Below are 12,797 nucleotides of genomic sequence, written 5' to 3' on the forward strand. Positions count from 1 at the left end.
GGTTATTAAAAAATATCTTTTTTGCAGAAAGTTTCCTGCCGGCAGCTGAATTGTATTTAGAATTTAGAGAGTAAACTGGCATCTAGCCAGTAAGTTAATGCGGTTGTTGTGAAAAATGTTACATTTTTTTCTATTTGATAGGTCAGTACGGAGTAGGGACGTTGAGTCAAAGATGGACATTCCTACATATTGTTGGTTGTTTATTGATCAGCGTATATAGCAACTGGACTGCTGTACTATTTAAATTTGATGCGACATCTGAAGGACAGGGAAATTGCTCTTGTTTGCAAACAACAAGACGCAATATGTTCGAGAGACTGATTATTCGTGCGTCATTGGAAACGTAATTTTATCTGCATAGTAGTTAATTCAATCAAATGTAACGAACGATTTTAAGAGCCGTAAAAGCCAAAACAGCGTAAAGGAAATCTTAAGTGCCGAGTTTCGCGCCTACGTCAATGCGCTCAAAACTAGAGATTTGCTCTCAGCTCCAATCAGGTGTCAGTCTACAAGGACTTAATATCGCACGTGAGAAGTCAAAGAGGCGATTTGATTTCAACTGTCTGATTGCGTTTCCGATAACAGCGACACCATGCATGCGTAGGAACGCGGCCTGGTTAAATGTCATAATCTTCCACAAATAAGGAAAGATCAGAAGAACCAAAAAAATCTGAAAATAAAAATAAAAGAGAAAATTTTTGTTTAATAATTTCGTAAAATTTGTATGATTCCAGCTTATTTCTTCAGGTATCGAGTTTACACCAAGAATATTCGAACTAAATGCTAAATTTTCAACGCAGCATGAGAGCAGATGTCTCCAATTTGAATATTGAGAGAAATATTAACTGGTAGTTTATGCAATTAAATTAAAAAAATGAAAAAAATCTGTGCCATTTTGTCTCTTTTGAAGTGTTAGCTGTTATTGTGAAATAAAATCCACTGCGACCTCGCAAATAGTTTACAGCTAATTACGATTTTAAGATAGTAAAATTTACTAAGTGCTTTCGACATTTAAACATTTTTTCTGTTTGATCTACGATTATTTAAAAATTTGTTGCCTTGAAAAATGACCTAGATGCGTTTGTCAAATGATAGGCGACGCGTAATTCAATTTAAATTGAAAATTGGCAGACGTCTTTGACGGTCGTCTGAGTCAATTAACGTGGTTTTGCGATAAGAGCTCCGTTATAAAAGGCTAGCACTCAGCGTGTGAATTCATTAGTCACTATTCAGATATTCAAACGATGGTCAACACACTCGCAGCGCTTGTTGTTGCCCTAGTAGTGTCCACGGCCTACGTCGCAGGCCACGGATTTGCCAAGGACCCCCCTAGCAGGTCATCAATGTGGCGTTATGGATACGATACACCGATCAACTACGAAGACAGCCAGCTCTGGTGCGGAGGGTTCCAGGTAAATTCATCAATTCTGTAAAAAATGGTCAAAATCTTGCCAGTGTAAAATTGACTTTTTTAATTTAGAAATAAATAAATACTGGCTCTATGATTTGTGGACGAAATTTCAAAGGTAACAAAAATTATTTGAAAGATCCAGCACAACGCTTATGGAGGAAAGTGTGGTCCATGCGGTGATTCGTACGGAGATGCACGGCCAAGGGCCAATGAAAACACTGGAAAGTTCGGCCGAGGAATTGTGAGCAGTACCTACATCCAAGGGCAGGCAATCTCTGCCACTTTTGAAATCACTGCCAATCACAGAGGGTGGATCCAGTTCTCTATTTGCAAGTATGCTCCTTTTCATTTGTTTTCTGAATCAAAAAGAAAATCAGCAAATAAATAATTTGATATTTTCTCGTCCAGGTTGAACACGACTAACCAGCTGGAAACTGAAGAGTGTTTCGTTCCGCTGCAGCTGAAGGGCACGACAGAAACGAGATACGTGTTGCCCAACGACAACATCGGCGAAACCACGGTTCAGTTGCAGCTGCCGCCCAATCTGGTGTGTCAAAGGTGCGCCCTGCAGTGGCACTACCACACTGGAAACTCGTGGGGAACCTGCGAGGACGGCTCTGGCGCCATCGGCTGCGGACCCCAGGAGACCTTCCGTACGTGTTCCGACGTGGCCGTCATGCAGTTGTAACAAAGAACTAGACACTGAATTTTAGCGGTGCTGCTGTTAAAGGTTCTGCGAATGAAAATAATTTGCATTTAACGTGATATTTATTACATCTCAGTGTCGTTATGTGCTCGGTACATGATTTTAGATATGTGTATTTATTAATGATCAACGAATCTTGGAATGTAGTATTAATAAAACTGTCTTTTTCGAGAAAATCAAAGTAATTTTTACTTATTCCTGCATCATCAAAAGTAGTTATAGTTGGATTCGTAGAGTATTTGGTAAGGGGAAAAGAATGAGTTTTTAACTAATCTGGTCTCGCTAAAAATACGTTAAAAATTGAAATAATTTTTACTCCTTACTCACTTAGGACATTTTTTAAGGCAGATGATCTGCGTGAAAATTAATCTTACGACAGTCTTTCAGCCTGTTAATTTAAGCCATTTAAAGTCAGACTTTACCGATTGATGGTGTAAATCAAATAGTATATGGATCAGTCAAATTAATTTGATCGTCAACTTCCAATCTGGATGCCTTAATCCATCTAACTCTTCAATCTTTTTTGAAATGCCAGATTGACACCACATAAAACAGGTGACATTTTAATGCATATTACCCGTTGAAAAATTTCTACCTAACTTATAAATATCCCGCGTACAGCTATCAAAAGCAGCAGAACATTTTGTAAGGTCTAAAACCTCTAGAAATATTTAGAAAGATCTGAAACACGCCTTAAAGAATTACAAAGAAACGACAAAAATTAGTAAAACCAACAACCATTGAAAAACCTACATTAAATTTATTAAAAACTCTTCATCTGACCAAATACTTATAATTATAATAATTCATTCACTTTTCTACGGTATAATTTTCTTTACCCCAATTTTGCAATCCAACAAATACCAAAAAAAGTGGGTTCTATAATTAATCACTTAATTTTATTTCATGATTTTCAAATTGTAATGTTGCACTCATTTTCGCACTAATAAACTCATACATTCCCTGATCACTGCGTTCCACCACAAAGGAATCTTGAAGTGATTGATTATCATTTCTAGAAATCTCACTAATATCGGAGGTAATTTTTTCAACAAGCTTTATCAGATGAAAAATTTGCTCATGCGTTGTAAACTTTAAGTTAGTGAATTTTGTGATTATTTTTAACGATAAGACTTGTTATATAAAAGTGCTGAGCCTCGTCGTCCACTCATTTGTCTTAAACTAAAATACAATGGCTAACACTTTGCTAGCATTGCTTTTTGTGACCACAGTGGTGTCAGTAGCCTTTGTGTTTGGGCATGGATTCTGCAAAAATCCTCCGAACAGGTCATCGATGTGGCGGTTTGGATTCAACACGCCTGTCAACTACGAGGACAGCCAACTCTGGTGTGGAGGTTATCAGGTAATTCATTCAAGATTGAAAACTATTTTACTGGCTTCAAAAATCCCTGAATCATATTCTAGCTGATCTTGTTTTTTGTAGTTTTTAAATATTGTATCTTCCTTTGATTTTATTTTTAATGGTGGAGGAGCTCTCGTTTAATTGTTATTTCCCAGCATGTATACATCTTTGACTGCAGGCTCAGCACGGAGTATTTGGTGGAAAGTGCGGTCCTTGCGGAGACTCCTACGGGGACGCCCGTCCTAGAGCGAACGAAAACACCGGAAAATTCGGCCGTGGCATCGTGGTCAGGAACTACACGCAAGGTCAAATCATCACGACCACTTTCGAAATCACTGCCAGTCACATGGGATGGATTCAGTACAGCATTTGCAAGTAGGCCCTTTTGAAGACCAGTGTATAAAATCTGTATAATTAATTAATTTTACTCAGATTGAACGCCACAAACCAGCTGGAAACCGAAGAGTGTTTTGTACCGCTGCAGTTGAAAAATTCGACTGAGACGAAATACGTGCTGCCCGACGCTAACATCGGCGAAACCACGATTCAGTTGCAGCTGCCGCCCAACCTAGTGTGTCAAAGGTGTGTCCTGCAGTGGCACTATCACACCGCTAACTCGTGGGGAACCTGCGATGATAACATCACCGGCGCAGTGGGCTGCGGGCCCCAGGAGACCTTCCGCTCCTGTTCCGACGTAGCCATTCTGCACAAATTATAGCAACGTTTCTCCATCCGCGTCAGAGACTTCTGTAAGTCATCTGTCAAGGTGCACTCGAAGAAGCAAAGTAAATTTTAAAATATATAAACATACATATCGTGTAATCATCAGACGCATTATATCACGCGTTCAAATTAGTTAATCTTCAGGGGTCCTCCCTGATTTTGCATTTGATTTATATCAATCTTTTTACAATCAACCATTTTTGTAAGTAAAGAAGTCGAAAGACGACAATAAAAAACTGTTATGATGATTCTTATTGTTTTATTTCTATATGGGACTCTTTTATCTGCTGACAACAAATAAAACAATACACCTCAAAATCAGTTGTACAGCATTTTAAATTCTAGAAACTCACAACAGTGTTAAATATCCTTCAGTAAATCACAGCGTTTCTTTATCTTGACATATATTTCGTCGAGATTTATCAAAGTAAAGAATTGGTGCGTAATACTTTACAGCCTCAAACAGAGATTTAGGAAAAATTATAAGTTTTTGTTTTATAATATGAGATAAATATAAAATGAAATTAGATTTACAAAAAATTTCAAACCCCATTTTTTCGATGGAGGATCCTGCATGGGCTATTTAAAATTTATGCATGACTCATAATGATTTCCTACTAAAGTATTTTTTATTCGATTAAATTTTTATTTTAGAGATATATAGAAACATGCAATTGGAACTAACGCGAGGGAAATATGTATCATAGTTGGCAGTTATTATAAATATTTTATTAAATTTTCACTTAATTTTACATTATATGGAAGAAAATACATATCTGTTTCACTATTTATGTGAGGCAATTATATAAATGAGACGGTCCGATGTGACTTAGCAATCAGTATTACACAACAGTGGTCGGAGGGTGCTATATTTATATTTATATGCATAGGAATGGATTCAGATATCGGCCAGCCATTCTTTTAAGTCATGTTGCAAATTGTGATAAAAACATAATTAATGATCCAAAATTAATATTTTATGGACTATAAGATAATGTCAATCGAGAGTGTCAACCAGTCAGATTTAAATTTCGGCCAATAAATCATCTATCTTGAATCATATTTGTTCTGCAATCCGTCAATATCTTTCACTTTTGACAAAAATAAATGTAACATCAAATGCAAATGCAATAAGGAAAAATAAAATAAAAATAGGACGCATCTATGCGTCACTTTATTATTTCTTTATCAGAAATAGGGTGGTGACAACAGCAATCAAAGCATGAGCTTAAGAGAGAATCGTGTTCATATTCTACATCAAAGACATTATTTTTCAAGTATAAAAGAAATATCGCATCACGTCAATATCATGTGCAAACAGCAAAGAGGCGTTTTAAAATTCAATCGGCCAACAACACCCTGCGATAACGGACATCAGCTTGGGTGATACGTGCGAACTTCGTATTATACGTAACAATCTCGAACACTCTCAATGCCTTTCACAAACGTTGCTCAGTTAGCTTTGAGTCACCAAATCGTTAGATTTGTTGGCTTGTTATTTCATCGGAAGAATAATTAAATGTAATGGTGCTTCAGGTGTTTACCTTATCGCTGTGCTGCTGGAATTTTACCGACAAACGATTGTCACAAGTGGCTGAAGTGCAAATGCGTGTAGATTTATATCTTGCTGTTTAATAAGCTATAGATTGCTCTGTGAACGGTCTGAATTAAACATGAATTATAATTGATAATGCAATCGACAGTCGGCATTTAAGAAAAACAAAAAGTGCGAATTTAAACACACTTAGATTTTCAGATAGAGACATTGTATCATGCAATGTCAAGTTTAATCTCCAATTCATTATCTATTTATTTTAAATTAGCCGTCATTATTGGCGCATTATATGATAAAATTTTGCTGTACTAAAAGGAGGGGAAGTAAGAGATATTTTAAACATTTTGTTTCAGCATACACATCAAAGCGACGTGTGTGGTAATAATAAAAATGTCCACCCTTTGAAAATCTTTGCTCGAGCGCTTCAAAGTGAAAAAGCCAGCGTGGCGTAATTTGGCTCTTTTACAGACAGGGCTATCGAACGAGCGGAGTCTCAGGTTCCGCGGTGCGGACGCGCGTATTAGCGCAACAGAGTCATTTTCCCACACGGTTGCCCGCCTTGGACGAACGAGGCAGCGCAAAACCGCAATGCGTGCTTAACGAAATAACAATATTTCACATCAGGCGGAATAAAATCTGTTAAAACTGCTTCATAGCGTTGACGCTGGCTGGCGTGCTCGACGAAAATTAATCCAATTCGCGTTCGCTGCGGCGTGTTGACGCCTGGAATGCGCTGCATGCGACGGCTAAATAAAATTATATCGCGCAGAGAAAGATTTGCATATCAAGCGGAAAGAGTCTGAATCCGAATCAGCAACATGTTATGCCGTTCCATTTGCGATTTGACTTTCAAGAGAAAAAAACCGAAAATAGTGTAGAATTTAATGTTAATGCATCCAACTGTAAATTAACTTTCATTTATTGGAGTTTGACATATCTTTTCTGGATAACAATAAGACTCATACTGTATGTGATCAATTGAAATAATTTTTAAATGAAGTTTTGCCTTCAGGCTTCCAAATATTTTGAAACAAAAAGGCGGTAACGTGTTGAAAAGTAGCAATTATTAGGCTATACTTGTAAATCAAAATGTGCTTTAAATTAAGTAGAATTTCAATTGTAAAACACCGTAAATATTTCACATTTTAAAAAAAATTATTTTTGAGGAAAATTTTTTATTTTTAAAAATCTATACTGAAATAAAATACACAATTTACCCAGTGGAGTTAGTTTAAGGTTTCTCATTTTTCATCAAATCTGAAGTAAAATTTAGTTTTTAAATAATTTGAAATGATAAAACAAAGTTCTTGCAACATATGTGGAAAGCAAAAATAGATAATCCTAAAGCATCAGTCCAACAAGTGAGATAAAAATTTTGTTCGACAATCAAAGGAAAAGGAATGTTTTCTCATGCAGGCAGAAATGATTCATGCATTTTTGTGCCTGAATCGAATTAAAATAATTGTTTATTGTGCTGATATTTTCCATATCATCGTTTTCATACAGATATGTAAAAGAGAGAAATTTCTCTGTTGTCAGATGTTTGACGCCTGCAAAGCCAGCAACTCGTCTATGGGCCGTCGAGGTGTCACTCTTGATTGAATAAATTAAATAGCACGCGTCGCGGCGAGCACAATGGAACAATGCGCCGATTGTGTGTGTGAGCGAGTGCCGCGGCGAGAGTAAGTAAATAATAAAGCCGCGCAGCGAACGCGATTGCCTGCGCACTTTTCAATTTCGTTTCCCAGCGACGAGGCGCGGCGCCCGCGCGATAATGAGATGAGCGCCTGTGCGTTGCGTGCGCGTTTAGTCACTGCAACTTTCTATTTGCCGTTCGTCCTTTGGGAGACATGATTTTTATTTGGACTTATGTCATAGCGGGCCGTTTCGACTGCACGTGCACCTATGCGTCTCTGTTTCGTCTGAGCTTACGAAATTTTTCTGGCGAAAGTGTTGATTTCCCCGCCCCGATCTGCTGAAAATTTTTTAATTTACCTGTCCAGCACGCAGGATTAAATTTTTTGGCGTGAAACAGAGGATTTACATTTTTTTATACTAATTTATATAGCTTTTTTCTGTATATGAGAGCGTGAAAAATTTTCTCGCCAAGATTATAAGCTGGTCGGCTTTATCCTGGCATTTCGCAAACGTTACGAGAATATCAAAGGAACATATAATGCCATGCAATTTTGTTAGCTAAACCCACAGCAAAAAATAATCGTCTTTACAGCAGCTGGAAAGTCATTTTGAACCGTCTAAATCTGCATAGGCCGTGCAACTCTTTTATTTTGCCCAAAATAATTTAATCCTCTAAAGAGTAGGATCAAAATTTTGACTTTTGCAAGTTTTTTTTATCGATTTATACGATTTAAAACAAATTTAACTATTTGCCAGAAGAAATTTAATGCAGCTACCTTGGTATGTAGCAAAGCTGATTATTTTTCCAAATTTCTACAAAGCAGTCCCTGCTCCAATAGTTTCGGCCATTGGCTACAGCCCTAATAATTTATGAGCTTCCTGTCCAGTCTGGGGGTAAACTGTTAAATTGATGTAATTTAATTTTCATGATTTTCTCAAAAAAATTTACACGTTTAATTATCTTTGGAGCTTGAAATTTACATTGCTTTAGGCTGCATTTCATTAAAATGACTGTCTAAAATGGGCAAAATGTAATCTCATGTTGATTGAAAACACTTTTAAAGAAACGGACGTTTTTAATCAGATAAAAATGTTGCAAAGGGATACATAAGTAATGTAATTGATTGAACTGATTCATGTTTATTGCCATTAGTTATGGAGTGAAGAAAACAAGATTGATAATCAATGTATTTAAAAATGACCATAATGAAGAATACGACTACTTATTTGTATGAGATGTAGCATTTTTATGTATATTTAATCCTTTAAATGTAACACATTGATCAATTATTTTCTCTTTTTCTTTTTGATTAGAATCTTCATATTATATTTTCTTATTATAGACATTATATGCTTATGAAAATATGCAGAATGCGCGACCAACATATGGCAACCTGGGAGACATAAAAGTAGTTCTTGATGGAATTCTAAAAAGCAGACACTTGCACTGCCATGCATCTGTCTTAATTGATTTTTATCGCGATTCCCCGTACTCAGCAGATTTCCAAGAAGGCCTGCTCGCCATGTTGTTGCTATCGCCAATTTGCGTAATTGATGAGAGGAAAAGAACGAAACTCGCCTCTGCCAGGTCAGAATTAAAGCTCTCTTTTCGTGGAATTTTCACAGCCTTGCGCTCTTTGTGCGAGAAAAACTACGAGGTTCCACTGCAGTTTTGAAAAGAGAGGAGTGCCGAATGCATTATTCATCAAGTGCTGCGGAGAATAAAATAACCTTGTCCAGTTCGCACTACATTCGTATAACAAGTGGGAATCCAGCAAAAGGAAAATTGTTGCTATGAATTGGTTTCCTCGTGTGGCATAAACTGTGAAATGATGTAATTGACATCAAATTGAATATTTTATGTATCAAAGCAGCTAAACATCAACAACGCAAAATTGTCAATAGCGTTTCTAATGGACGGTGGATTATGTTTGCTCGGCAGATTTGCTAATCTGGTTCGTGAGTTTAGTCGAGCAAAGTGATGGGCGCGAATCCAAAATCAAACTTGCTCTAATATATAATTCATAACGGTCCATTTACGGATTTTATCCCCGTGCGCGTGAGTGCTAAACCGAATATTGCCCGTTTTAATCCTCGTGCGTTCCAGAAAGTCCGTGAGCGCAATTTGGCCATGCGAATTTTTTTCTAACGACTGTTTGGCATATACGCGAGAGAAATCTATCGGAAACAGAACAGCATATAGTAAAAACAATGCAAAACAAACATATATAAAACAAAACCAAACACACACTCACAGTGTCGGCCACACGTGCGAAAACAACACAGCGTTTATTTATGCTGATCCGTTTCGCCGCTCGGTCATCATTTCCATTCATTGTGTTATTTTTCCAACCGCAAAAGCGGAATAGAGACTGCGAAAATATTGTGCGCGTGCTTTTATGATAAGTGAGAGATTTATGGCGGACGCGATTCGACGCGATGCACTAGACTGGAGAACGGTTTCTGCATCTCGTTGACATGCATTTCGCATTCGCCGGCCCCATAAATAAGCGAATGGCGAAAAAACACGCGTGCTTGTCGGCCGGCCGACTGCTTGCTGCTCGACAGACGTGCCGCATTGACACACAAAAGTGGTGCCGCTGCAGTTGAATTGTGGTCACACGCTGCGGCCCCGACAATAAATTACTCTCTATACCCGTGAAATACAAATACACCGATTATATGGACACGAGAGAGAGAGAGAGAGAGAGAGAGAGAGAGAGAGAGAGAGAGAGAGAGAGAGAGAGAGAGAGAGCCGATGTAAATCGAACCAATTTATCCATAACAAAGACTCGAGATATGCTTCGTTCATAATTTGAAGGCCTTAAATTTGCCACGAACGATTAAAATTAACTAATTATAATATTGTTGGTTCTTATGATTCAATTTTCTTTTATTTTATGTGTTTTATAAAAATTGACAGTTAGATCATTTTTTATAGCTTGAAAAAATCTGCAATAGTGATAAAATACATACATTTTGATTGCTCTTTATTTTTAATACAAATAGTTCGAATTTAAAGAGAAACTTTAAAATACCAATTCTAGTTTTTCAGTGTTACGTGATACAATCCTTAAATTTCCTCTTCCGGCAGAAATGAGATCAAGTTGCGTAAATCGCAAGTCGAAATCATCAGTTTGCACGAGCTGACTGTATTTGCATTATAAGGTCGCGGTGCGTGGTCTGCAAATATTGGGTTAATGAGTGAATGAGTGACGCACGCGGGACTCCCCCCTTTACCTAACTAAGAACAGCCAACGCAAATGACTCGCCTTCGCGGATTTAGTTAGCTATATTAGTTAGCTATTGCGGAAAATTCCACGAAGGTAAAAATATATTTTAGAATTATTTTCATATCAAAGCAAACAGCAAATGAAAAAAAATTAAAAAAATAGAATTGCATCAATAAGTAGGTTAAAATCTTTGCCTACCTTTTAATTTTATCTGAATGTTTAGCTCCACGCGACTGCCAAATAGAGACAGAGGTAATATACATCTCTTCATTCCTTTCAGAATATTTTTTTTTTAATTTAAAAATAGGATAATCTTAAATTCTTGTGGTATATGACCACAATTTTTATTTTAATGCATTTTATGAAACATGTGTCGGATCCCTGGTTCTGTTTCTTTTTTAGATTTTAAAACTTTACTAATAATTTAGATAAATTAATGATAAAATTCCAATTAAATTTGCAACGGAATCATCGACTTGACCGGAAATATAGTTTTTAAGAAAATTAATCTAATATCTGAATTTGCAAGCATTCTTCTGTAATTATATTCTTAAAATAATTATTTAGAAAGATGGTCTCCAGCAGCATAATACTCCTCTTGTAACCAGATCACGGTCCCCATTTTATTATTATATCTATGTAACAATTGAGAATATCCATTAATGTTATAAAATGTGACTGAAACTCTTATTGGAAGTAACTGAATAAGTAACAAAAATAGACGGACAGCCGCCATGCGAAAAGTAACACTCGATGCCATAAACAGCCTTGGAGGTGGGACTATTCGTCATCAAGATCTGGGCAGTGCAAGCGAAATTGGAAAACAGCCTCGCTTTGGCATGAACTCATTGTCAGTCACACGACTCGCGGACTCGCGGGCCGTTCGACGGAGCGCCGGCCGGGTTTCCCGCTGAGGCTGAATCACGATTCTCATTACTCGCTTATGCAACTGTCGGTTCTCTGCCAGGTGCAGGATGGTGCTCGAGAGTAAAAGTGGCGAGCTCAATTCGCGATGGGTCTGATAGAGGGTCATACCGCGAGTCGTTATTTCTAAACTGCAGTTGTTGAAAGTAATGGAACAGCAAAATGCAGTTGGAAATGTGCATTCCGCACGAAATGGGAGCATCATCTGCTCGAAAAAACTCGCACAAATGAAGTCGTCAAGTGTGAAAATGCTTTCAAATGTGGAGCGAATTCAATCGATTTGACGATTTCACAGTCACAATTCTCTACTCTCCACTCTGCATTCTTGATTGGGCTTTTTCTACATCAGAGGTTGTGTTGCCATTTTCATTTGTATAAAAGAATCCATATCCGTTTGTGATTGAAATTTCGACTGCGTATCGAATGAGGAGCCGGCGAACACACAGTTCCACTCTCTTCGTAAGCGTGAGCAACATTTCAATTATTAAAATTTGAGAGTTCAGAACTTATCCGCCACAGAATTAATTATTTTCGGCGAAAGGGAACTTTGTTTAATTAACTAATTGCAGTGCTTGCAAATTGATTTACAAACGTCAGAGAGCGAAGAGGAGCGCAGAGTAAATAGAATTAATTATGCCATCAAATCAGAAGTAACTTTTAATAAAACTTGAGAAAAGGGTGCCATCACATTCTGACGTGTTTCAAAAATAATTAATGTAAGTGTTGTGACAAAATATGCACTGGAGCATATGAATTCCCTGGCGAATTTCTTGCTCAATGCAAATCATATTAAAGAGAGTGCAGCAACATTGCTGCATACGAAGAGGGGAAATATGTGAATATATTACAGATATAACTCGAGCAATCGATTGAATCAATTTTATTTACTGAGCGAGGACTGTAATAACTTCAAGTAATATAATATTCTAAATTTGTTTAATAAGAATTAACAAGTTCAGTACTTCAGAAATAGTTCAGGAAATCATTATTATTTCAACTTAACTTACATTTGCGTGAAACAAATTTTTAAGAATTTAGCTTTGCAATTGTCTACTGGTGGCCTGTATTCCGAATCGTTATAAAAATAAAAATCGAAAGTTGTCCTATATTTTTGCCTTTTTCTGTTCAATTTCCCTGTTTAAAGAAAGTAAGGAAAAAGTAGGAACAAGAGTGAAGTCCAGTTTTCAGTATCTGTATGTCATAATTTAATTTTTGTTTTGAGGGAGCATTCCCTGACTAGCAAA

General features: G+C 37.0%; 2 protein-coding genes across 2 annotated transcripts; both read left to right on the forward strand.

The window, feature by feature from the left end:
* Positions 1–1,208: 1,208 nt before the first annotated feature.
* LOC135942658 (uncharacterized) lies at positions 1,209–2,284 on the forward strand. Its single transcript, XM_065488911.1, has 3 exons — positions 1,209–1,412; positions 1,548–1,744; positions 1,820–2,284. Exons 1-3 carry the CDS (start codon positions 1,245–1,247, stop codon positions 2,097–2,099), a joined length of 645 nt encoding a protein of 214 aa, XP_065344983.1. The 5' UTR covers positions 1,209–1,244; the 3' UTR covers positions 2,100–2,284.
* A 995-nt stretch (positions 2,285–3,279) lies between these two features.
* Positions 3,280–4,451, forward strand: LOC135946543 (uncharacterized). The gene is made up of 3 exons (XM_065494801.1): positions 3,280–3,480; positions 3,659–3,855; positions 3,913–4,451. The coding sequence occupies exons 1-3, from the start codon at positions 3,310–3,312 to the stop codon at positions 4,196–4,198; spliced, it is 654 nt and encodes a 217-aa protein (XP_065350873.1). The 5' UTR covers positions 3,280–3,309; the 3' UTR covers positions 4,199–4,451.
* The last annotated feature ends 8,346 nt before the right edge of the window (positions 4,452–12,797 follow it).

Source organism: Cloeon dipterum, chromosome 1 (genome assembly GCF_949628265.1).
Source record: "Cloeon dipterum chromosome 1, ieCloDipt1.1, whole genome shotgun sequence".
Lineage (NCBI taxonomy): Eukaryota > Metazoa > Arthropoda > Insecta > Ephemeroptera > Baetidae > Cloeon > Cloeon dipterum.

Bases quoted from the DNA above. Each gene is read 5' to 3' on its own strand.
- LOC135942658 (XM_065488911.1), top strand. From the start codon at position 1,245: ATGGTCAACACACTCGCAGCGCTTGTTGTTGCCCTAGTAGTGTCCACG. The intron at 1,413-1,547 runs GTAAATTCATCA...ATTATTTGAAAG, and splicing joins TCTGGTGCGGAGGGTTCCAG to ATCCAGCACAACGCTTATGG. The intron at 1,745-1,819 runs GTATGCTCCTTT...TTTCTCGTCCAG, and splicing joins ATCCAGTTCTCTATTTGCAA to GTTGAACACGACTAACCAGC.
- LOC135946543 (XM_065494801.1), top strand. From the start codon at position 3,310: ATGGCTAACACTTTGCTAGCATTGCTTTTTGTGACCACAGTGGTGTCA. The intron at 3,481-3,658 runs GTAATTCATTCA...CTTTGACTGCAG, and splicing joins TCTGGTGTGGAGGTTATCAG to GCTCAGCACGGAGTATTTGG. The intron at 3,856-3,912 runs GTAGGCCCTTTT...AATTTTACTCAG, and splicing joins ATTCAGTACAGCATTTGCAA to ATTGAACGCCACAAACCAGC.